General features: G+C 35.2%; 1 protein-coding gene across 2 annotated transcripts in view; it reads left to right on the forward strand.

The window, feature by feature from the left end:
* CDKAL1 (CDKAL1 threonylcarbamoyladenosine tRNA methylthiotransferase) overlaps nt 1-26,809 on the forward strand; it is a gene marked incomplete at its 5' end in the record, with an annotated part of 619,533 nt that overhangs the window by 459,426 nt on the left and 133,298 nt on the right. For both annotated transcript variants that reach the window (XM_084872776.1, XM_084872775.1), the window contains one exon: nt 8,674-8,854. In XM_084872776.1, coding sequence (XP_084728902.1) covers nt 8,674-8,854 — 181 coding nt within the window. The remainder of the gene's footprint in view (nt 1-8,673; nt 8,855-26,809) is intronic.

The following is a 26,809-nucleotide window of genomic DNA, read 5'->3' on the forward strand; positions in this document are numbered from 1 at the left end:
TAGATTGACATAGAGAAAGGGCATACTTGGCATTGGCATTTTTTTGTGTGTGTTTGTGTTTCTTTAATCTGCATTCATCTTAAGCATGGCTACCTTAAATGTATAGTATAAATATATCCCACCCTCTCATGAGTTTGCAGTGGGGAGTTTTCAGTGATTTTAGGTAAACAGTGAATACCACAGTTAGAGACATGATGGGAAGAGGGAGGAAGGGTTTTTCAACCCTGATCTAAATGTTTTAGTGTTTTTCTCTTTTCAGCCTAAGATCTTTAAGAAATTTTTCATAAAATTATGAAAATAAATTTAAAGCTGCAGAAAATTGTCTTAAATGTATTTAAAAATGTCCTATTCTTCCTCCTTAAGTTTATATTATTTTTCTCACCTACTCTCAGGAAAACCTCCAATAATATGACAAATTGAAAAGATACAGAAATCTTAGTGGGGACGCATTCAATCTTCCACTAATAAGTGTGATAATAGCTTTAGACCCTTTATCAGGTTGAGGTAGTTTCCTCCTATTCCTTGTTTCCTGAGAATTTTTATTATGAATGGGCATTGGATTTGTCAATCTAGCTTTCTGTATCTATTAAGAGTACTTTGTTCTTTCAATATAGTTTATTGCATTAATCAATATTTGTATATCAAACCAACCTTGTGTTCCTGTGATAAAAAACTTGGTTGAGATGTACAAACCTCTTTATACTGAGTGGCCAGATTATTATGCATAATAATAATAATCAAGAGATGCATAATAATCTGGCCACTCAGTGTATATCCTATATAGTAAATTGCTAATATGCAAATTTCCCCTCAACCAGGAGTTTGACCAGCAGTCAGGCAGGCCAACTGCCAATGTCCTCTCTCCATGGCCTGGCTGGCCAGACCCCACCCATGCACATATTCATACACTGAGCCTCTAATATATTATATGTATGTATATACACTGAGTGGCCAGATTATTATGCATTCAGAGATCATAATAATCTGGCCACTCAATGTATGTTTCTGGGTTCAGTTTGCTAATATATTTTTTAAATATATTTTATTGATTTTTTAGAGAGAGGAAGAGAGAGGGATATGAGTTAGAAAACATTGATAAGAGAGAAACATCGATCAGCTGCCAGTAGGGGATGTGCCCGGAACCACAGTACATGCCTTTGACCGGAATCGAAACCGGGACCCTTCAGTCTACAGGCCTATGCTCTATCCACTGAGCCAAACCCGTTTTGGCATTTTGTATTATTTTGTTAAGAAATTTTGTCTCTGTGTTTATGAGGGATATTAGTCTAGAATTTATTTCTAATCTCTTTCTCTTGTTTTCATATAGACTACTGTTGAACTCATAAAATTAGTCCCTTTCTCATCTTCTTTGAAATGGTTTCTGTAGAACTAGTTTTATTCTTTGTTAAATGTTTCATAGAATTCACTAGGGAAGCCATCTGCACCTGGGTTGTTCTGTGTTGTTTTCTTTTGTTGGCAAGATTTTTTAATTACAAATTCAATTTTTGTAATAGATAAACAACTAATCAAATTTTATATTTCTTCTTGAGTCATTTTTTATAATTTATGTCTTTCAAATAATTTACCCATTACCCTTAGTATCTCTTTGGAGATATAATCTATGTATATTAAAGCCTAAGCGACTGCCATGACTGGTTGACTGAATGACTGGTTGACTGAATGACCAGTCAGTCCACCAGTCACTATGATGATGCACTGGCCACACTCATTGTGGCAGACACTCATTGTAGGAGCTGCCCCCTGGTGGTTCAGTGTGCTCCCACAGCCAAGCTCCCATGGCAGGCCAACCTCCCATGGTCCCTCCCCTTAGCCAGCCAGTCCCAATCCACCCCAATCTGTCCTAATCGTCAGCCGGGCTTAGGGACCCCCCACCCATACACAAATTCATGCACCGGGCCTCTAGTTGAAGTATAAAATCTAGCCGAAACTGATTTGGCTCAGTGGATAGAGCGTTAGTCTGCGGACTGGAAGGCCCCAGGTTCGATTCCAGTCAAGGACATGTACATTGGTTGCGGGCACATCCCCGGTAGGGGGCGTGCAGGAGGCAACTGGTCAGTGTTTCTCTCTCATAGATGTTTCTAGCTCTCTAACTCTCTCCCTTCCTCTCTGTGAAAAAATCAATAAAATATATTTTAAAAAAAACAAAAAACCCAGCTCCAGTCAGTGAGTCTTTGTAACTAGAAGCAGTTATTCCATCTCCCTTCTTTAAAAAAAAAAAAAAAAGAAGTATAAAATCTAGTTTCAGATATTCATCATAGTGATTCAATATTCATATATATTATGAAATGTGATTTGATCCCCACAATAAATTTAATTATAATCTGTCACCTTACAAAGTTAATATAGCGTTATTAATTATATTCCCTATGTTGTATGTTATGACTCTATGACTTATTTTGTAACTGGACATTTATATCTCTTAATTCCCTCCACCTATTTTACCCACCTGCTAACCTCTCCTCACTCTGATAACCACCAGTTTGTTTCTTGTATTTATGAATCTGTTTCTGTTTTGTTTTGTATGTTTACTTTTTTATTCTACTTATAAGTGAAATCATACCACATTCACTTAGCATAATACCCTCTAGGTATATCCATGTTGTTTCAAATGACATGATTTTCTTCTTTTTAATGGCTGAATAATATTCCACTGAATGCATTGTGTGAGAAAAAGAAAACATTTTTTATCCTCGAAGGTTGTATCAGCTCGTCTAATAATTAAATCTACATGAGACAGATTAAGAAGAGAGAATAACCTAATTTCATTTCATATGTATCAATATGTTTGGGAACCTCACATAATGAGAAAGTCAGAGATGCCATATACAAGAGAGGTTCATGTACAGTAAAGTAAGTTAAAATGAGGTATGCATGGCATTCTGAGCCAAGGATGAGGTTAGGCACCTTGGGGATTCAGGGAGAAGGAAGATTGTTTCAGGATGATTAGGGGAGCAAATATTTAGTAATTAGTAGTTTGCCCTGCTCTATAGATAAGTCAGCAAGGGTTATCTCTGATAATCCCTTATTATGAACAAGACCTCCAATTTAAATTCTTCTGAGTAATTAAAGAGGGGCAGAAGTTTACCTTGAACCCACAGGGTCTCACTTGCCTTTTGCTTAAAATAATCTGCATTCCACAGAGGCTTATCTATAGGTGACTATAGATGTGCAATATATGCCACATCATTTTATCCACTCATCAATGATGGACACTTAGGTTGCTTCCATGTATTTACTTTTTTGTAAATAAAACTGCAATGAATATTGAGGTTCATATAGCTCTTCAAATTAGTGTTTTTGTTTTCTTTGGATAAATATCCAGAAGTAGAATGAAAGATTTTTATGGTAGTTCTTTTTTATTTTTATTTATTAAGGAATCTCCATAATGTTTTCCATAGTGGCTGCAAATTAAAGACGATAGGAATAAATTGATAGATAATTTTCATGAATTGAAAGAAGTAATATTTTTAAAATGTCCATAATCCCCAAGGCAATCTACAGAGTCAATGCAGTCCCATCTAAATGCCATACAATGACTTGTTTCATAGAACTAGAACAAATAATCCTACATTTTCTCTGGTCAAAGTAATCTTGAGAAAGAGCAAAAGTGGAGGATCATGCTCTCTGATTTCAAACTATACTACAAAGCTATAGTATTCAAACAATATGGTACTGGAAATAAAATGGACACATAGATCAATGGAATGGAATAGAGAGCCCCAAAATACTAGTAAACCCACATATATATATGGTTGATTAATCTTAGTATACTTTTAGTGTTGATCCTTACTATCATGCTGTCTCCTTCATGCCTGAAGTTGGTCACTTGTGTCTTCTTTTTCTTCTCAGTCTAACTAGTAGTTTAGTAATTTTGTTGTTTTATAAAGAGGCACCTTTACTTGTTCTCTATTTTCTATTTCATTGAGTTTTTGTGTATTAGTTATTTCCTTTCTTTGACCTACTTTGCTCTTTTTTTTTTTTTTTAACTTTCTTTAAATGGAAGCTTAGATTGTTGTCTTTAATTCTTTCTAACACAGACATTTAAACCTATAAATTTCTCTCTAAGCATTGCTACAGCTGTATCCCATATATTTAGGTATATTGATTTCCATTCAGTTCAAGATATTTCCCCCCTGCCTCCATCTAGTTTGCTTTTCCTGGAAGTGTTGAGTAATTGTCCTGGAATTAATATCCATAGGACTAAAATATATTTTCAACCATGTGTTTAGTTTATGCCTAATAATTTTAATAAATCTGATTTTTTTTCTGGGGTAATAGAATATATGTTATTTTTCATTTTTTCATGTGTGGAATTTGAGGCTAATAATTTTTTTATCTTAGGAATGAACTATAATCAACCTTTTTCCTATTTTTGCCAGTGTAACACCAAATTACAAGTGAAAATCTTGAGACAAAGTAAAGTACTATATTTTAATAGTATTTCAAGTATAGTATGGGATATATATAGTTTTTCTCAAGGTAAATGAGTCTTAAAATATTGGGGCTTTTAAAAATCCTAGCGTAGGGCCAGCAAATAGGTAATACTCTCCTCACATGTCCATGTAGATTGTTAACTGATCATACATAGCACCGCTTCTGTCAAGGCAGTTGTATAATTTGAATATTTTTCATTAATTCCATTTCCAAGTAATTTAATGAACCCATTTTTCCAGTAAATAGCTTGTGTAAGTCAGAAACAATAATGGGTCAAAATGTCTCTGTTTTTAATATAATTAAACATTTCTATATTCTTCTTTCAGAATTATTCTCTAATACTACTATGAAAATATATTGAAGGTCTTTTAAATTTTAAAAACACATAATACCTCATAATTATATTCATTAGACTCACTGTTTTAATAAATTTATGGAAATGAATTTTAATATTTTGAATATTTTGAAAATTCAAAGCTTCTCAAAAACAGCATTTAGTCATAATTAGCATAATAAGTATTTGGATTAATATTGTATTTTACACCTCATATAATTTCCTCTTAGCCACTTAAATCATATGTAATTTAGAACTTGGTTCACTTCAAAATTTGATTTTCTCATATACTGAAGAGAATTATTTACTGAGCAAATTAACACTGTAATTATGAGCAGCATTTTGTTGTTGGTTCAGTTAAGGAACTGAATTATTTTTAAGAACATACATAGCATCATTTGTAGATATAAAATTAATGTATAGATGATCCTCATCAAATATTAAAATATTAAAGCAGTCTCTACTTTGAAAACATTTTTTAGGCTATCAGTTTATATTCTTATAAACTTTGAAACCAATTAAACCACTTTTAGTTTTAAGTTCTTACTGACATAGGTCTTTCACTAATTCATAGTGGCCTGCTCCCTCCCCTGTTATCCATCAACTTATGTAGATTATCAAATATATCCACGCATTCGACATTTCCTTCCTTAACATTTATGATGACTAGTGCAAAGGTTTGTCTTTCCTTTTTCACTGTGGGCCTTGAAGCCAAAGTAAGCAGGTGTTGCATAATACTGAGCTCAACTATCCTGGATCAAGAAGGATTGGGGGGTGGGGAAAAATCAGTAAGGTACTTTCCTGTGGGAATACCCCATAGTCTAGTGCCAATGTCATTCTAATTCACAGCCTAGGACAATAAGGAATTGTCTTTGTTTCCGCAGTATTGCACAGACAATTTCTAAGATTTTTTTTTTTTAATTTCCTAGGAGAGATAGACTCTTCTATGTCATTTCTAATGTGATCCATTACCATTACTTTTACCTTTGTTCAGGAGTAGTTATAACTGTAAAAATTAGCTAATTGAAGTAATGGACATAACTTTTCTATTCCACATGCTTTAATAAATATAGAAAATGGTCTTATTATCTGTAGCTTACTGTAAAAACATGTTTTTTTTATGATTTTCCAACACAATTTTAATAATCACCCTTAATCATGAAAATGTGTTTTTATATTACAATAAAAATAAAATTGTTTTTAATATACTATTTTACTTTTCTATATGTATATTGTCTCTTTTTCTATTTATCATCACAGAGAAAAGTTCCTATCTTTGTAATTTATCTTATTGATTAAAGTTCAGCCAAATTAATAGCTAAATGAGACTAAGTAGGAATCAAGAAAATATTTTTAAAATTTATCATTCTTTCACACATGCTTTAAAGGATTGTACAAACTATGGAACTATCGTATGGAAAGCTGTTATTTTAATGAAGCTGCTTGTATTAGGCATCCAGTAATTTGATTTTTTTTCCCCTGTTACATCCTTTTTCCTCACTTATGCCCCCAAATATTTAATATATCTTGTTGAGATAAACTGACCTATTCATTTTTATAGAACTGCATTTAGGTGGTAGAACAATCTTTATAGCTAGGTATTCTGTGATTTGAAATTTTTCCTGTTGTTCCATTGATTCTATTTTGAATACTGTTAATGTTATTTTGTTGTTCTTATACTGTTACTATACAATAAACTATTGTAGCATAATTGAGAAACTCAATAGAGGAGTGATTTTTAAGATGCTAACATTGGACCTATCAAAAGCAAAAGCAGCTTGCTTACCTAACCACTCTGTAAAGGAAAGTGTTTAGTGATTAAATAATGAAGGTAACAAAAATTAATTGTTTATTGATGGAAAGCCTTAACTATGAATGAGAGGGACCAAAGAATAAAACAATAACAAAACAAAAAAACAAAAACAACTGGAGGAAATAGACATAGTTGCATTGAGCAGAGGGAAAACTGTAAAAAAATTGTGGGTATCCTCAGGAATAAGAAAATACATTGGATCTGTAAAATGAAATCAGTATGCTTTGGAAAGGAAACTTGGAGAAGGAGAGAAATTTAAAATAAGATATTCAATTAATTTTTTTTCAATAGAAGAGTTGGAAGATAAAATCAACTAAATTTTCCAGAAAGTGGAATAAAAGGACAAAGATTGAAAATGGTAGTGGAAAAGCTTAGAGTCTCAATTCACCAATTTCATCATTTGAAGGAGAGTCATCCCAGAGACAGAAAAAAATGACATTAGCCCAGCCAGTGTTGCTCAATGGTTGAGTGTCAACCTATGAACCAAGAGTCAATGCCCTGTCAGTCACATGCCCAGGTTGCAGGTTCTATCCCCAAGAGGAGTCATGAAGGAGGCAGCAATGAATTAATTCTCTCCCATCATTGATGTTTCTATCTCTCCCTCTCCCTTTCTCTCTGAAATCAACAAAAATATATTTCAAAAGAAAAAGAAAGAAGTGATTTTAAAAAGAACATAGACCTAAAGAACATGACTCTTTAGATTGTATCCTGTACAAAAACTTAAATATCTAATGCAAGGCCTATTATCATAAAATTTAAAATCACTAAGAATTAATTTAATATCCTAACAGCTTTCAAAAAGAGAGTGGGGGACATATGAAGAAGTGTGCCTCAGAGTAAATCTATACACCTTATCAACCTTGTCAACTTAAAAAAAGTTCCGGGGGGAACATTATGAAATTTGGGTGGCTAATACTTTTCATTTTGGAATGCTTTGTACATCCACAATCAGTCATAGATTGAGAGTTCAGACATCCTAGGACAATAACAAGATTTTGCTAGCTCTCTTTTTTAATGGCACTTCTGAAAGAATGCTCCTGCAAAATTAAGGAGAATAGAATAATCAAGAATTAAGAGGACATGGGATCCAGGGGCGGGGGGGGGGGGGGGGGGGAAACAAGATTAAAAAAAGGAGACCAAGGAATAACATTCAAGTATTACAGCTGCATTATTATGAATGCAACACACACTTGAAGAAAGTAAAAGTGGCATTTCTAGAGAGGATGGGAGGGAGGGTGGAATGGAACTGGTCAATTATATAATACTAGAAGCCAAATGTACAAAATTCCTGCAAGAGTAAGTCTTCGCAGCCCTAGCTGCCTTGAGCCAAGGCAACAGCCCCAGTGACTGCCTCTGCTCTCACAGCCCCCACTTCATCTGGAAGGTTGTCAGGACCGTTGTTTCACTGTTCAGCTGTTCAGTTGATTTGCATATTATGCTTTCATTATAGTAGATATTGAATGATTAAAAAATAGTTTTGGTTTTTGATAGACTTGATGAAGTTTCTGGAAACATTAGCATAGATACATAATATATATAGAATATTGAGAAAAAATTTTAAAAGAGACAACTATTAACTTTATGAAAAATTCAATATTGTGATAAAAGAAACTTCATGATAGTATACCAGTTGGCTCTGCAATGAACAATATCTTTGAAGTTACGCCAATGAAAATACTCTTAATTTTACCCAAAATTGTGCATTATTGTATAGTGAATGGAGGGATAGAGTAGTTTAAAGAGCTAAATCCTAATTTACCTTAATAGAGCAGTCAGTAAATATTAGATTAAAATAAGTAAATCTAGAAATAGTAGGATAAGTATCTTAAAATAGAAAAGAACTAAGAAACATCTTAAAAAATTAAAAATGGGTATCTCTTGCAGATTGCAGGGGTCCACTGTTTTTTCATAAATTCTTAGTATATAGGGCTCTTTAAAAGTATTTGCAAATATCTCTTTCCTGAAAGTAAAATTAAATTTTAGAAGGACCAATGGTATTTAAAATATCAGGGAAGTAGAATAATTATAGATTGCAGTAGAGTTTTTACATTTTTGTCTCATTATTTTTTAGAGTTCCTGGAATAACTATTGCTACAGATATTATCTGTGGTTTTCCTGGAGAAACAGATCAAGATTTTCAAGAAACAGTGAAACTTGTTGAAGAGTACAAATTTCCAAGCCTCTTTATTAACCAGTTTTACCCAAGACCAGGAACTCCTGCTGCAAAAATGGAACAAGTTCCAGCACAAGTGGTAAGATCGTCTTCTATAAGGTATTGTATTTGGCCAATAGCTATAAAAATGCCTCTGTGTTGCCTGTCTTAGCACACTTGGCTTACATTATAAAAGATGGGGAATCAGGGGGGGACCTTAGCTAAGTTAAATGACCTTAGGCAACTAAAGTGTTACCTCTTTTTCTTCTGAAGGTTCAGGTGACACTGGGAAGGAACATTTTTACTATTAGTATTTGCCTATGTTTATAAAATAAATTCTTGGTTGTTTTAAAACCAGGCAACATTTAAATATCTATGAGCAAAGAAGGCATCATATTTACACTACTTTTTAAGAGACCCTTTCATAATTTGCTTATGGTTTTCCATGGTATAGATTTGATGCTATCTATCTATCTATCTATCTATCTATCTATCTATCTATCTCAGGTATGTTCTGATTTTGCAATAAAACAATATAATTTTATTCTTACATGATCATAGATATAGTACAGTAAGATGACTTAAAATAAATGTGAAAAAGTTTGAGATCCAGTAAAGGCAAGCTGTTTCCCAGAATGGCCCAGAAATTAATAGTCTCAAACCAATAGTTAGTTTCTACGTTCTATAGCTGAACATGGAAAAACAGTGTCTTTAGAGGAAGTAGAATTTTTTTTAACTGAAAATTTTCTACTTTGTTTCTAGTAACTAAAAAATATGGTACCCTGCCATTAATTTTCTTCAAATGCTTTCATGAATAAATACTAAAAAGTATAACCCAAAGCTTATTGTTTATATGCATGTATGTGTGTGTGTGTGTGTGTGTGTGTGTGTGTGTGTCTTTTTTCCCCCAGTAAAATTGAAGCCAGTATCATTCATTCTTTTCTCAAACTTTTCTTCATTTTTATTTTATAAGTTACCTTGTATACAAGGATAAAAAATATAGGGTTTCCCAAAAAATGTATACACACTTTGAATAATTATACAGTCAGTGTTTATTAACATGCAGTACATTATCAAAATTTAAAAGAATCTACAGAAATGAATAATTTTTTTTGTCAACATCTGTTTTCAAACTGATGACTGTTCTGGTCCAGTCACTGCTGATAATATGAAGCAATGGAATCACAAACACCAAGAGTCATTTCATTCAGTATTTGTGTGCCCTCAATTCATCAACTGTTGCCAGTTTTGTACCATAAACTCTATCTTTTATGTATTCCTATAAAAAAGTCTAGTGAATCAATTTTCTTTGTTCAAAGCTTAATGGTTTTCACCCATTATTTCAAATAAATTAAATCTGAAAAGCAATGAAACTTAAGTGAGTTATCAGCTGTTAAAGTATGTACCAGTATACATTTTTAGGGACACCTTATATTTTTGCAAGTAGCTGTTGTTCTTCCATTTTCATAGCTATATAATATTCCATTGCAACCCACAGATTGAGAACCGCTAGTAGGGTCGCCTAAGACCATCAGAAAACACAATTTATATTATGATTCATAACAGTAGCAAAATTACAGTTATGAAGTAGTAACGAAAGTAATTTTATGGTTGGGGGTCACCACAACATGAGGAACTGTATTAAAGGATCAAGGCATTAGAAAGGTTGAGAACCACTGCTCTAAGGTAAAGACTGATTAATTTGTCTGAGATTGACATTTGGAACTGTTTCTCACTCTGTCTCAGGGTTGGTTTATTTCTGGTTTGCTTTACCTTTTTAATGCAGTCTATGTTATGCTGGTGTTTAAAACTGACTCTCAGTAGGAAGTGTTCCAAGTTGTAGCATTTGCCAATTTCCATGGTGTAAACACTTCCACTGTATCAGTTTCAAGCTACCAATGTGCCATCACTGGACACAAAACTGGGGAGAGATGCACAGTCAGGTGGCAAAAGCCTGATCCTACATACCACTGAGTAGAGCTCTTCTTAGTGGGAGCCAGGGCCTTTCTTTATGGTGGGTCTTCAACACTAATTTTTGTCTCCCAAGCTCATAAAAATGCATAAGCCTCTGCATAGTTTTCCAGCCTCTTAGCTTTTGCATGGTACTCAGCCTCCCAGCAACTACTTACAAATTAATGAGTTCCTGGAAGAGAAGAGTGGCTCCAAGTGTTAAGATAATGGATCTTGGTCCCTCAGGTCATCACTGCCTTCGTGAATTTTGATGTTCAAATAGTACATATTGTACATTTTATTCACCTGTTCTTATTGTTTTTGGCAAGATTTTGATCTGATACAAGCTAGTTTGCCTTGGCCAAAAGCAGAACAGAGCTCATCTCCTCGAATCAGCTGCAGATGCTTTGTTGTTGTTCTAGTACTTTATCTTGTAAACATAGCCCTTAGCATCTTCCTTACAGGTTTAGACTTTAGACACCCAGTCCTGGCATAGTAGAACCTTTTTTCTTTCTTTTTTTTTTCTTCATATTTTATATTTTAGAACTATATTAGGTTGACAACAAAACTGAGCAGGAAGTACATAGAGTTTCCATAGATTCCCTACTCACACACACGTTCAGCCTCCCCAAAATCATCCCACATCAGAGTGGTCCATTTGTTACATTAATGAACCTACACTGACACATCATTATCACCCAATGCCCATAATTTACATTACATGTCACTTTCAGTGTTGTGCCTTCTATAGGTTTAAACAAATGTGTAATGGCTGTACTCACTATCATTATTGTACCATATAGAACACCTTCACTGCTCTAAAAGCCCTCTGTGTCCCACCTATTCATTCTTCCCTTTCCCATAACACCTGGAAACCACTGATATTTTTACTGTCTCTATAGTCTTGCCTTTTCCATGGTATCATATATTTGGAATCATACAGTATGTATTCTTTTCATACTGGTTTATTTCACTTAGTAATATGCATTTGAGTAATATCCCTCCTGTCTTTACAGGCTTGATAGCTTATTTCATTTTAAAACAACATAAGTGTATTGTCTCATAGTTTGTGAGACTGGAATTCCAAAGGCAGGCTCCTGCTCCCTCTGTACCATGAACAGGAATCCTTCCTTGCCTCTCCAACCTGTGTGGTTTGCTGGTAATCTTTGTTTTTCACTTGCAGCTGCATAATTCCAATCTCTGCCTTCTTTGTCACAGGGTGTCCTAATGTTTCTTCCCATGGCTGTCTTCTTGTAAGAACCCCAGTCATATGAGATTAGGGACCCACCCTACTCCTCATCTTAACTTGTTATATCTGCATTGTGCCTGTTTCCAAATAAGGTCACATTCTGAGATATAGGAGTTAAGACTTCAACATATTTCTTTTTTGGGAGACACAATTGAATCCATACTACTCTCTGATTTCTGTAACTAGGCTCAAGGTAAAAACTGTAGCCTAAAATAATTTTATCTTTGTATATCTTGAATCTTAAATAAAGAAAAAAGCATTAATAATAAACTATAGAGATCTGCCATGAAAGGGGATATATGATATGCATTTAGTCTTCTTTGTTCTCCTAAATTTATAAAAAATTAATACTGGCCTAACTGTCTCAGGTAGATTATGAAGCTGCTTAGCAACTAGACTTCACTAAAATAAAGCATTGCCACAAAATGGGTAGCAATTCTTTCTTATCTAATATTAGAAACCCGATGCACAGAGATTCGTGCAAGAATCTTACCCTGGCTGCCGGCACCGCCTTTGCTCTGTCCTGAAGCTACCTTTCCGCCTTCCCATGCTGCCTAGAGGCCCAGAGCGGCTGGGGCAGTGCAGAAAGCCTCCATTGTCACCATGGCGACAACGCAAGCATCCTGGCCCCTCCCCCCTTGCTTGGCACCTGTATATGTAAATCAACCTGCCATCTTTGTTGGGTTAATTTACATACTCACTCCTGATTGGCTGGTGGGTGTCACAAAGGTACCATCAGTTTGCATCTTTCTCTTTTATTAGTGTAGATATTTCCAAGTTTCTTGCCCAACAAAATCAACAATGAAAGTAGAATCTAACCCATTATTGGAAGAGCACAATACCATTTGCTTTTAAACAACAGCCTTTTATTCTGGCTTTAGAATCCCTCTTAGTGGAAATCTATTGTTTCCTTAGATATATTTTATTTCTACTAAAATCAAGCCCTCCCAAAAAAAATTGTCCCATATGAATGACATGAAATAATTTTAGTACACTTTTCCTTTTTTTATAACTACTTTTATATAAATACTAGTATTAATATAAGTAAATTTCATTATATTTAATGTTTTATAGTAGAGCTCTGGTAAGTTAACTAAATTCTGTGTTTTTCTTAGTCATTTAAATCACCAATGGATAAAGCACCATTCAGTTGATGAGATCAGGTGCGTTCAGTGTGGTATGGCCGTAGGCGCACCATTCAGTTGAGTTTGGCACTTACACAGATGGGAGGAGTAGATTTTTGCTAATCCTGCTAAAAAAGACATAACTTTCTTAAATTTATAATGAAAATAAATTAGGCAATATATTTTCATGAACAGGGTAAACTAAATTTTATTTTTTCTTAACTTTTGCAAGATTATTTATATAAGCAATTTAATAGTGAAATCACCTAAACCAGATGAGAGTGACCTTTGACTTTTAGTTGAAAGGTCAAATTTGCATGTTTATATTTTCTATTCCATTGAGTCTTCCTTCATTAGTCTTCATTTATCATAAATAATTCCAATAGTATTTTTAAATTGTGGTTGAGATTCTTAATTTGCCTAAAAATTGTCCTTAAATTTAAATGCTTTTGATCCTTATCTCTTCTGACTTTGTTTTTAAGAAAATGTTAATGAAAATTAATAGTCTGATGTAATCTTTATTGTAAGAGATCCATGACTTGAAGAAAATGTCTTTAGACAAGGAGAGTGGCTGTTGGAATGTTCATATAGGTTTAAAATGTAAAATTGTGATATTAAATCCACCTGCTTGCTCATCTTAAGTCTTGAAAACAGAGTGTAAAAATAATATCTTTAAATGGATGTCAGCATGAAAAAATCATAACACACTTACTTGCAATTTCTAGGCTATTTATCCTAAAGATAATGAGGCCACAACAGTACTTCCTGCCTCAACCCTGAGGAAAGCGGGTTGTGTTCCTGAGAGGGCTGGAGAGCCATCCTTGGTGCAGATAGATACAGGCAGTTTCGCTGAAACTGTCCACAGTAGTTTTCCCTGTGAAGAAATGAATTTTTGTTAGAGGTATTCAAACCAAGGCAAGAGGACCACTTGGAATAGATGTTGAGTCAAGAATGTTCTTAACTCAGAAGCTTATTCACATAATGGCTCTCCCAAATCTAGCTACCTGTGAGTCCAGGACACACTTTATTTTAAAAAGCAAAATAGAGAAACATACTATATAGATAGAACTTTGCTGCTTTCTCTAAATGTATTTAAAACATTTTGTTGTTTCTGAGCACAATTTTAAAGTTTAACAACTCAGTATTTTAGTGTATAAGTTGTCTTAAAGGAAGAAATCCTAACTCTTTACTAGATAACATAATTACATTTTATTTACATAATCCCTGATTTTCAAACTAAACTTTTTTTCTTGGGGGGAGAAGAAAAATATATTTTAAAGAGTGTTATACTCTAGATTGTCAGGACATTTTATTCTAGATTGTTTCCCAAACACATCATTTAAGAAGCCCCCTTTTCTCGAGATCTTTTTTTTTATTTTGACTTCTCTTTTAGAATGAATATTTTGTGAATCTTATGCAATTAATTGTATGTAGTCCCTCCAGTTGGTATTTTTAATTCCTCATTTCAGGACGAATCATTGCTCTTTTTATTTTCATTTTTGATAGAGTTTTGTTGTTGTTGTTTGTTTGTTTTTTTCTGACCATAGCTTTGTTGTATTTAGAATTTAGCAGATCATGTGACAGTCGTTCAGATGACCATAGTAACAGCAGGGAAGTAGGAACTAGAGTATAATATAGAGGGAGTGTTAGAAACCTGCTACCTTGTATGAGTTTTATTATAGGTGGAGTTCATTTGAAAAATAGAGAATGGAATTTAATAAGCTCTGAGGTCTTTGAAATTCTGCTTAATCTTTGATTCTCTATTATATGAAGTAAGACCACCTTTTTTTCCTGTTAATCCCACCTGGGGATTTTTAGAGAGAGTGGAAGGGAAGGAGGGGGAGAGAAAGAGAGAGAGACAGTGAAACATCAATGTGAGAGAGACACATTGATTGGTTGCCTCCCACACACTCCCTGACCTGGTCCAGGATCATACCTGCAACCCAACCCAGGTACATATCCTTGACCAGGAATCAAACCTACAACCCTTCAGTATACTGGCCAACATTCTAACCACTTAGCAACACTGGTCAGGGCTTAAGGCCACCTTTTAAATCATATTTAGAAAGTTTAGATGTTTTGTTTTTTTCTATATTATTGGCCTAAATATGGTATCTAAACTTTACAATTTTTTTTCACCTTTTACTTTATTATATATCCGCTGACTTTTGTTTAATCACTTTACTCATTTTTTCTGGAATACGAACTAGAAATTCTATAACCTAGTTAAATAAGTTGTTTATGGGGGTTGAAAATGGCAGCAACGAGTCTCTCGGTGGTGGAGAGAATATGGGCCCCCCAAAGATTTCTGTGTCCTAATCTCAAAACCTGTGAATGTGCTACCTTACATAGTAAAAAGGACTGTGCATATATGATTAAGTTAAAGTATTTGAAATGGGGAGATTATAATGAATTATCTGGTTGGCCTCAATGAAAGTTCTAAGAAAAGGGACACCGCAGATTTAAAATTAGAGGAGGGACATGTCAGAATGGAAACAAAGATCAAGGATAGGAATGTGAGTAAAGACTACAGGCAGCTGCCTGGCCAGAGTGCTCAGTGGTTGAAGCGCTGTCCATACACTAAAAGGTTGTATGTTCACTTCCCAATCAGGGCACATACCTAGAGGGGGAAATTATATATTCTGGGGGGAGGACTAAAAAGAATGCAGGCAGGCCTCTAGAAACTGGAAAAGGCAAGGAACAGGTTCTCCCTGAGAGCCTAAGCAAGGAGTGTAGCCCTGCCATACCTTGATTTTCGGCCGTAAAATGCATTTCAGATATCTGACCTGTAAAGCTGTAAGATAACAAATTTGTGTTGTTTTAAGCCACGAAGTTAGTGATAATATGTTATTGCAACAATAGGAAACTAATATACTAACTGTGGATTATTTTGATCTGAGAGCATTGTCTGGCTTTTTTGATACAGCTAAATTAATTGAGCTTTCAGCCCTATCTGCTACCCAGAGTTTGCTGTGCCCCTCAATGACACATGGTCATTCCTGGATCTGTGAAAGCTTATACGTAATGCTACCTGCAGGCACAATAATCTGTAGCCCTAATCCTAATAATGACATAACAAAAAATAACAATAAGAATTAGCATTTATTTAGCAATCAGTATATGTTAGACATTGTTCTGAGCACTTCATATCTATTACCTAATTTCATTCTCACAACTTTGTGAAGTAAGCACCACTATTATAGTTGTTTTGCACAATTGATGAGGAAGCAGAGGCTAAGAGTAATGAATACCTTGCTTAACATCACAAGAGACGTTCCTGCCTCCTTCTCCGCTCTTAGATCCTGCCAGAAGGAAAAGGGGGGATGGTGGTAACGTTTGGAGCCTTAAAGAATGAAAGTGACAAGAATTGTTACGTCTCAGCTGTGCAGAGGGAAGTTCAATGTCAATAATGCATTGGCCTTGCCAGTACTGTCAAGCCCTTTGGTTGTCTCCCATCATGAACCTGAAATGTTAGAGAATTGAACAAGTGTGATTCATTTGGAGTAACCAGAGCAGAGTGTCTTAGCAAAATCTCATGAAAGAAAATAAGCGCCCTTTCTAAGAAGGAAGGGCTCCCGGGGGGAAAAACAGTATGCGTGATATGGCTGAAGCAGGACCTCACCTCCCTGCGACCTGTGCACAGGGCCTCGTGGACAGCACAGGAGAGAGGTGTCCCCTGAGAGACCTCTAGTTTTCATTGCCAGAGTGACTTTTTTTTTTTTTAAAGAGCATGCTCCTGAATCCTCTCAGCCTGAATCACTCCTTCAGAAAACCCCAACCCTCACTGATGCCCTAATTCCCCGCCTTCTGAATCTGACCTCTTGTCTGCTGTCACAGAGCACTGCCTAACTTTTCATTAAGTCCTAATGTGACGTGGATGAACTGAATTCCACTATCACATAAATCAGCTTCCTGTAGTCAGACTCTCAGGACAGGACATGTACTAGACATATGCAGGCTGTAACTGCAGGATGGAGCCATGTTTTTTGGAATTGGTTTCTGTTCAGGATGGTAAAGATAAGAAAAGGAAAACAGATTTTGTCACTGTCTAGATCCCTTTCGTGTGAATCTTCTGTTAATTATAAATTATTGAAAGAAAAACATCAGGGTCGACTATACTTTGGGATCATGGTTTGTCTTGGGAATCTAAGTATTTCAAGTGTTCTAAAATAAACAAACTTTAGGACAGTGAAGAGTCAGATATGATTTCAGAGTTTTTAGTTCAATGGTAGCAGTCTTAATTTGTACTTCATAGTCAGCCCATAGAAAATCTTTTTAAAAATCATGTAGAAAAACTGCACTGAGCTTGTTTCTTATGATTATTTAATTTTTTTTGCTTTCCTGTTATCAATTTTTTATCCTGCTTTTATGAATGTATAATTATCAAAACAGTAGGAATAGGTGTGCTTATAAATTTTTCTCTCTGATGGTGAATAGTGATGAGTACTAGGGTTAAGAAGGACTGAGTGAATTTATATTAAATAAAGAGAATATAAATTCCATTCTTTGACAAGTCATCTTTATTATATTTCAATCTAATTTTTTCAGAAGTGATTACATGCTTGTTTTATATAAGTTTCAGAAAAATTGCAAGGATTTACTTAATTCTTATATGTCTTTCAAATGAACTTGGTTTATTAAAATTATATTCAATTCAAAATATTCAATTTGAACTCACTTTTTATTACTTTAATAACAACTTGAGAAGTGAGTAGATTCTTGGAGCTACTTCTAAAGATAAAGAACCTTATAATACTGTATCTTATTTTTTGATCATTTGCTATTTTTTCTATAACTATGGTTCATTAATTACTCCATGTTTATTACCTTCCAAGGGACATATAAGTGTAGTTCCAAGTATTAGAGCTACTGTTGAATGTGTATTTAGATCAACATAATATATTCAGTAATATTTAACATGACACTTTTCTAAACTCTTGCCTCTTGTTTATTTTGTAATTAAGGAGTAGCAAGTCAAATATAATCAGATAAGCATTTAAATGGATAATAATAAAATGTACTCTATTAATTATGTTCTATCTGAAATCTTATATCTAAGATGAATATCCTGATGCTTTATTTTTGTTAGTCATAATAAAAGAACCTTTATAGAAGTGGTACATAAGATTAGAAGTTATAAGAGCAGGAAAATGAAGCTTGCATTGTTTGAAAGTTAACATATGCCAGAAACAAGCAGAGTCTGTTGTTTTTTCATGTGCTTTGTCTCATGTTATTCTTCTAGGTTCTGCTATTATTTTTCACTGAGCATCAAAGAAGTACATTTGCCCACGGTTACATGACTAAGTTAGATGCCTGAGACTTAGACTCCATTCTTCCTCTGCTCCACATTCATATAAACAGTAGAACAGACATTTATCCCTAAAATTCAAAATAATTCTAAAACTTTTTGACCAAAAAACTATTGGTTTCCAAAGTTGTTTTTCTGTTATAACAGTGATATTTTATAGTCCATAGAAATTTTTTTAAACTTCTTTCTCCCCCCCACACACATTTATTTATCCATTTATTTATTACCATCTGAAGCATTTTTTTAAAAAAATCTTTATTATTGAAAGTAATATATACGTCCCTTTTTTTTCCCCACTGACCCTTTTCTAGCCTACCCCATCTCAACCCCAAGAATGATTTTAAATTTATAGAAAAGTTGTAATAATAGTATATATCCAGTAAAGCCTTTACCAAAATTTATCAGTCTTTAAGATTTTGCTAAATTTGCTCTTCCTCAGAGGATAGATAGACAGACTTATACATAGATATTTTTCCCCTGCACAATTTCAGAGTAGATTACAGACATGCATATTACAGACATTAACATTTTGTGTGTATTTTCCTAAGAATGACTATCTTATGTAACTACAATATTGTTGTCAAATTCAGAAAATTTATCATTGATACAGTGCTTTACCCAATCAAAAGTTTATTCCAATTTTGTCAAGAGTTCCAACAATATCCTTTATAGCTATTGTTTTTTTGATAGTGGACTCAGCTCAAGGTTGGGTCTTATAGATAATTGTTTTATCTCTCTATCTGGACATTCCTGAGTTTTATCTTTCATGATATATTAACATTTTTTGAGAATACTGGCCAGTTATTTTATGGAATTACCCTCAATTTGGGCTTTAGTTTTTATGATTTGATTTATATTATATGCTTTTCCCTGGGAAACTAAATAAATGATATCACATCTGGAGTCAGATGCATTTTTGCCCCTTATTGGTGATGTTAATTTTTATCATTTGGTTAAGGCATTATCTGGTTTCTACACTGTATAGTTATCCATTTTTAGCATAACTTTTAATCCCAATTACTTAATTGGATCATAGAAGAAAGAAAACCTAAGCCTTGAAAACTCAAAAATGTTAGTGATTTAGTTGACACTTTCAATTTTAAGATAGCTTAAACTGTCACAACTACATAGCCTAAATTATTTTTTATTTCTTTGTTTTAATCTATTCTAAATCTTTGAATTATTTTAACAGGTGTTTTTTTTTTTGGTTTTTTTTTTTTTAAATAAGATACTTTAAATTGAGTACTGTGACAGGGGAAACTAAAACTGGAAAGGCAGAAACTTATTTCATTGAAGTGCCTGTAATATTTACACAGCAGGTTTCATCTTCAAAAAGTGTGCAGATCAAAAATGCGTGTTGGGTCAAGAGCAGCTAGGAAAACTCATGGATGTAATATTTAATTTTAGGAGTAATTCATAGGTCATGAATTTAATATTTATCCTAAAACACTATTATCCTCACCAACTCTATCTGGATATTACTCAGTTTCAAGGCACAGTATTGGAGTAAAAAACACTTTCCATGTAGTTTATATTCCTGTACTGCCTTTCCTCTTAACCTTCATTATCTGGGAAAACCACAAAGTAGCCTCTCAAACTACTTTCTGTGAGCTTTGAACTTGTTATTTTAGAACAAACAAATATTAAAACTATGGAGGACAAAGTCCACATGCAAATTTCAGTTAGTTTTGGAATCTAACACAAAAACATGATTGGTATCACTAGGCCATTACAGAGTTAATGCAAAGCAGTACTTGATGATCACCTCCCAGCTAGCTGATGTTAAGTTTCAGAGGCCTCAAGGAGCTGCCCTCCTCCTTCTTCCTACCAAGTTAATGGAGATCAGTGAAATGTTATTAAGATGGAAATCAGTGTGTTCCCTCAAGGTTTAAAAGTTTATCCAAACAGATGATTTGCTATCCCATCGAGGAACTTAAAGGCCACTGTGAAGTAGTTTAGTTTTATTTTATCTTCTGTTAGCAGCAAGATGGAATAGATTGGAAGAAGACTCAGCTAGCACTTCTCACCTGTGTTTATTACCACAGCAGTCCTGGTGCCCATAAAGACCACAACATGGCTTTGGGGAGTAATTTAAGTCTCCTCATCACTTTGGCAATCAGAACTACTGCAATGTTAAAAATCAGTTAAAACTACAGTTAGGGTAACATTAATTAATTTACCTAGTATCAGATCAGCCCCTCTGTGCAAGGGCCCGGGCTGGCTGCTGCACCTTGATGTGTCAGGATGACTCCTAAGGGTACCTTACTCTCAGAGAGCCATCCAAGAAGGAAGAAAGGGATGATATACATGGCAGTGTGTTTCAAATGGTGTAAGAGTGACACAAAGGGCTGTAAAACTTAGAGGCTCATGAGTGAGATGATCAAGGCCACTGTCCAAAGCAATTTTTTAAAAGCTAAGCTGTTCACTATATGAAAAATAGTATGGTTTCTAGAAAATGTTAAGAAGTTTAGTTCTTCTGAGATGCAGGGTTTGCAGTGAATAATGAGAAAGACCTTTATAAGGTGGTTTGGGGCCAGTCAGGGAAATATGGACTCTGTAATCACATCAGGACTCACAACCTCATTAGCCCTAGGGCCTGTTCCTAGATAATGACCGCATGCTGAGCCACCAGAAGCATATTACTGTGCTCCTACGCAGCATCCACTGTTTAGATGTCTCTTCTCAGAGTGACACAATCTCAGTAGTATTTTAGGAAGATGAATTTGGAACAATGTGCACGATGCATCAAAGTTAGAAGAATGTGCAGGCAGAAACTGAGAAGGTAAAAATAGTGTGGCCATGAGGTCAAGAGGTCTAAGCACTGATGGCAAATAGGAGAGAATGCAGGAAAGAACGAGTGAGGGACTTGGAGGGAAGACTCCTGTGACGTGTAGACTTGAGGGAGCTATAGTTTCCACCATGTGTGGTACTCACCAGGTGCAGGCATTCTCTTGGTGCCTTACAAACATTGATTCATTTCATCTTAATAACAGCCCTAGATAATAATTATTCTTATGCCCATTTTACACCAGATAAAACTAAAGCACAAAAAGTATAAATAACTTGCTCCATCACACAGCCAGTGGTGGAGCTCCAATCTAAAAATCAAGCATTCGGTGTCTATGCTCTGACTCCTAGCCACTCTGTCTATAATAAACCATGGTGGCAAGGGAGAAAGAAAAGCAGTGCCTAAAATAAAGCTGTAAGAGCCTTCATTAAAATACAGAGTTCTCAATTCCTATTTTAAATGTATAGAATTTTAGAGCCAAAATTTAATTCATTTAAAGGCAAAATGCTTTAACCAGCATGGCAACTTTCAAGATGTAGAAATCTGAGCTCACTGAGGTTTGATGAGGTAAAAAGATTTCCCTAACATGTCATCCATGGTTGGGCCAAAATGGGTGAGCACTGGCTAACACTAGTCCTGTTCCAGCTGTTTGAAGGGGTGTCTGTAAGTGTTTAGGGTCTAGCCTGCTCCCAGGCATTCCACTTTGCTTTCCCAGCAGTCCCCATGTTTTCTTTCATTTCAAGATTGCCTACAAATAGGTCTAGGGTTTTAGCTCTTCTTTGCTGTGCCAAAGTCCTTTCACACTTTGATTTTTTGGCTAATCTCTATCAAAAACAGGAATAGAAAAGAACAAAAACTGTGAGGAAATTTACAAAGGTTAAAGAATATCATAGTTATTCATCTATAATTCTTAACTATCTTGCTAGTCATAGAAGTCGTTGTCCTTAAAAAATCATTTTCAGGAAACGTGTATGCATCAGGCATTGATTGGGATGGTATTCTGAACCTCTGGCCTACTGACTCTCTTGCTCATTAATGAGATGGGGACCACTTTTTTATTAGAACTCTTCTGAGGGAGAGGGACTATATGCAGGTTATAACTAAGACTTTGAGAAGCTGCCTGAAATGGGGCTTCAACCCCCCTAAAGATTTGCTTAATATACTGCATTTTAAAGCGGGGGAGCCCTGCTCTCTTTGATTTGCATGGTGGAGTGAACAAGCTAGCATACCACTACTTGCTATTGTCTGCCCCCTCCCACAGAGGGCTCAACACCCCAAATACTTAAAGAATGTTTGCTTCCATGGACACCAAATGAGTAGTTTATGAGACCTTCATGTATCCCCAATCTGTGCCAGTGGTTCTTAACCTTTTTATAAGAATCTGATTTTATGTACGGTATGTATAAAATACTTACCATACACACACACACACACACGCATGCACACACACTCTTCCAAGCTAAAACCTAATTTGCCCCAAAATGGTAGTGTTTTTCAAGTGCATAGATATCCTAAAGCCATCCCTGGTCCTGTGTAGGACCCATGTGCATAGTGATTAGTGTCTCCTGACTGGCCTACTTCCTGTCCACAGTAGGACAGCCATTTTAGGATGTTTCCTTGTAGACAGCAAATACCAATAATGAGTGCTTGTGGAAGGGAATAAATGATTAACTATAGGATGACCACTCTGTTGCAGAAGAAGCTGGATAAAAACACTCACTTTGAGAAGCTGGCTTATGCATGAGAACTTGAATATCTGATTAGTGTATATGCTTCATATAAACCTAAGAGATAAAAATAGGTCAAGAACCAAGATAGTATTTCCAGAACCTGTGCTCACAGAAATCTGGGGCAGAACAAAAGATAATGTTACAGATTAATGCCATGTGATGTGAAACTGGAAAAGGATTCATGAAAGCAGTTCATAAATGGTACTTAAGTACAGTTGGAGGAACACACATGATCTAGATTAAATAATTGGTTGCATTTTTTTTATTGGTTGGGGTTTTAGAGGAATGTAAGTTCTATCAGAACATAGTCATTATTTATAATGAAAAAGGTGCAGCCTGATTCCAAACAACCAACCTAAAAGCAAGATATAGAGTATAACTTGTCTAAAGGTTAGGAACTGTGTTACTGCTTGCTAATTTCTTTCATTAATGTGTAGCTCTACAACACTGTTTGTGGCTAGGATTGGAACTATGTTACTCAGTCTCAACAATATGATCACAGAGTGTTAAATGATACATTCTACAATGTCTTTTCTGGAGACAGTGTCATGCTTTATGCATCCTGACTACATATGGTACTGCTGGGAATTAAAATTGTAGCATTAGGGGTTTTTTTTTTGTTGTTGTTGTTGTTTTTTCTTTTAAAGGGATAAAAACAAAAAAGAGTAACCAGCATTCTTTATAAGTTCACTAAGTGCTAAGGTGAACGTTCCCAAATCCCCAGCCTTGAAGGAATTTAAAGCTACCCAGGAGTTTGTGCACCTGGCTCAGCCCATCCATAGGCTTCCAGGCTCTGGCAACCAGCTGGGTTGTGCGGACGGTGGAAGAGTCTATACAAATGTGTTTCCTGGGGAGGGACTCACTGGTTTTTACGGGATTCTTATCCCATAAAAGGTTCAGAACCCATTATATGATGTTTCTGTTTAAGAAAACAAAAAGTAATTTTTTTAATAACATGTTAAAATCCACATTGTTTGAGGGTCCACATTTAATAACAAGTTAAAATCCACATTGTTCAAAGGTCAACTGTAATTGCTAATAAAATGTATAATGCAGACATTCAGTAAATCTTTGTGTGAATGGATGAAAGCTTATCATTAAACTATAGTTATGAATACTTTGAAAATATGAAGCACTATATAAATGTCAAAAAAGTGTTTGGACATCGACATTGATTCAAGTTACTTTTAGCATAATTCCTTTAATATGATCATGGCCAGGTAGTGTATTCAGCTTTTTCTAAGACACTTATCATTTTTTATCATTTTGCATGTATGTTAAACCTACAGGCCTTTTTTAAATATCTTGGGCTGTTCTCCCAATAAAAAGCAGAAAGCATACAACGTACACAATAAGATGCTTAGCTCTTCACTGCTGAAGAGGGAAGGAAAGGAAAGAAAGGCAGGAGATAAAAGATTGAGGGGGCTGTGATGGCAGGATCCTGGGGCTCATGCTTCAGGAGATGGGCATAGCCCTCCATAAGAATGGAGAGCCTGGATGGGGGTAGCAGTACTTTAGCCTCAAGGAGGCCTACCTATTTTCTCATTAGAGTGGCCAGGCCTGTCATATGGTACCTGTACTTGGTGCATTTTTTTCTCTATTGTGTGAACATGGGTTAATTTCTCTGAGAGCTCTTCTGTAACATGAATTATACTGTATAGAAGTAGAGTTGTCTGAGGTGTTGGAATGGGCACAGGGGAAACCTCCGCTATCCGTGTTCCTCCTGCCTGCCCTTTTTCTAATTTCCTAGGCCCTCAACCACCATCCCTCCCCCCACATCCCACACATGCATTCCTGTCCCCTGCCTGCCAGTGGCTGCACAGATTGCTGGCTTTGAGCCAAACTCAGAAATTTTCATCCTCTGTGTAGTAAACTTGCCCTACAACATAAAGAAAGAATCGAGCGATGTCTGCAGTGACATGAGGAAGGGTGAGTGGAGAACATTGAGCTGTATATTAAATTGTCTTCTGGTTATCAAATAAAGACTCCTTTATCATAAAGGCCAAAGATAAAAAAGGAAATGTGTATGTTTAATATATGGAACGAAAATAAGTCTCTTTTTGACATAGTGCTTGAGGAGAAGATAGGTCAAAAAGCCCAGCCACCCCTGAAATGAATTTTAGACTCTTATTATTGGTGTGATGGGATGGAGAGAGATATCAGTGATGGTTGCATTGCTGATAGAAATGATTTTTTACAGTAGGTGCTAAATTAGATGTAGAAAGTAGGAGAGTTATCAAGCCTACATTGTCACGTCTGACCTTCCAGATCCCAGTCGTGGAATCATAATAAAAACGAGTTGTGGGCTTATCTAGAGATGCAGCAATAACTGGCACAGAACAATTTTCGAGCTTCTCTTCAAATGGGGTGACAGCAGGGGTTATTCGCAGCCATGAAGGAGATGCATTGGTTTTGATCAGTTTTTAGAACTCTATAGCAGCTTATCTGTGGGTCAGAGAGATTTCGTTTTCCCCATTCTTTCTTCGTTCTTTCCCCTTGGGGGCTCCGTAGATTAGCCTCTGGAAGCTGGTATGAGGCTCCGAGTACTAACAGAGTTCGTGCAGATCCATCTTGCACAACCCTGTCTTTCGCAATGATGAGTGTCACTGACGCTTATTCTCACTGAGTGTTAGATTCGGTAAAGGCACATTCCCATCTCTATATATAAGAGAAAGAGAAGTATTAATAACAATGCGGAAATACATATAATTCCAGGATATTAATCAGAAAAATCCACACTGCATTTATTTTATCCACTTGCAAAATATTACTCTCATAGTTATGCCTCTAATATGACTTCCTACTTTTGATTTTTGTTTAATTGTATAGTGTGACCATACTAAAACAACTTACAGATATCAGACATGATTATTAAGCAAGTAGGAAAAGGTAAATAAAACCATTTGTTTCCAGCCTCTCCCTAATTTCAAATAATTTACTAGTATAGCACAGTAAGTCTTTAGACAAAAGTAAAAAAAAAAAAACTGCACTACTTAGAGATTAAAAAAAATTGAGTTTTAACACAGTAACTGCTAATCTTCTGAAAATATCACTGTGAAAACAGTTGTCATATGTTAAAGAAATGTTTTAAATTGAGAAATAAAAGTGAAACCTCTTCATGTATGGGTAACAATTGTGAGAAAGAAAATGTAACAGAAATTAGATTAAAACCTGTTTTACTTTGTCAAACTGCTTAGCTTCAAAGTAACTAAAGGAAGGAGAATGTGTTTATTCTTGTTTCCCCCCCTCCCCACGGGGGGGGAGGGGGGGAGGTTATATGTCATAAAACCTAGTGTCTAATATATGGACAGCAAATCAGGAATCTGAACTACTACTGGTTACTATCTTTACTCATCGATTTTAAAGCTAAGGATAACACACAACCTATAGTTATTGATTTTGTTCTTTCCTGGTATTCTTCCATCCCCCAAAAGATACTGGATGCTGTCATTCCCCTATCCTGTACATAACTTCTCAGAAAGCTTTATAAGGGAGCAGATATGTTTAAAAAATTGTGCATAAAATAGAAATTGATGCAAAACCCTATGGGAAATAAGTTTCAATTTCTGGAGTTATTACAATTATCATCTTGAAGTACCAATTCTAGTTATAAAAATAATTTTAACATAAAGTTGTATTTGGTTTAGTTATCTGTGTAAGAATCATAAACAGGTCACTCATTGACACAACCACTTGGTAAGCAGCATTAATACAATAGGTTAATACCCAGTGTTTTAAGAATTTACTCAGATAAACATTTGAGTACTTAGTATGTGCTGGTTACCTGTTTAAGTACAAGGTGGGGCAAAAATAGGTTTATAATGGTTTATATGGAAAATGATACAACCCTATATAATAAAAGCCAAATATGGAAATCGACGGAATGACAGAATGACTAGTGAAACG

Source organism: Pipistrellus hanaki (assembly GCF_964339955.1).
Source record: "Pipistrellus hanaki genome assembly, chromosome: 2".
Lineage (NCBI taxonomy): Eukaryota > Metazoa > Chordata > Mammalia > Chiroptera > Vespertilionidae > Pipistrellus > Pipistrellus hanaki.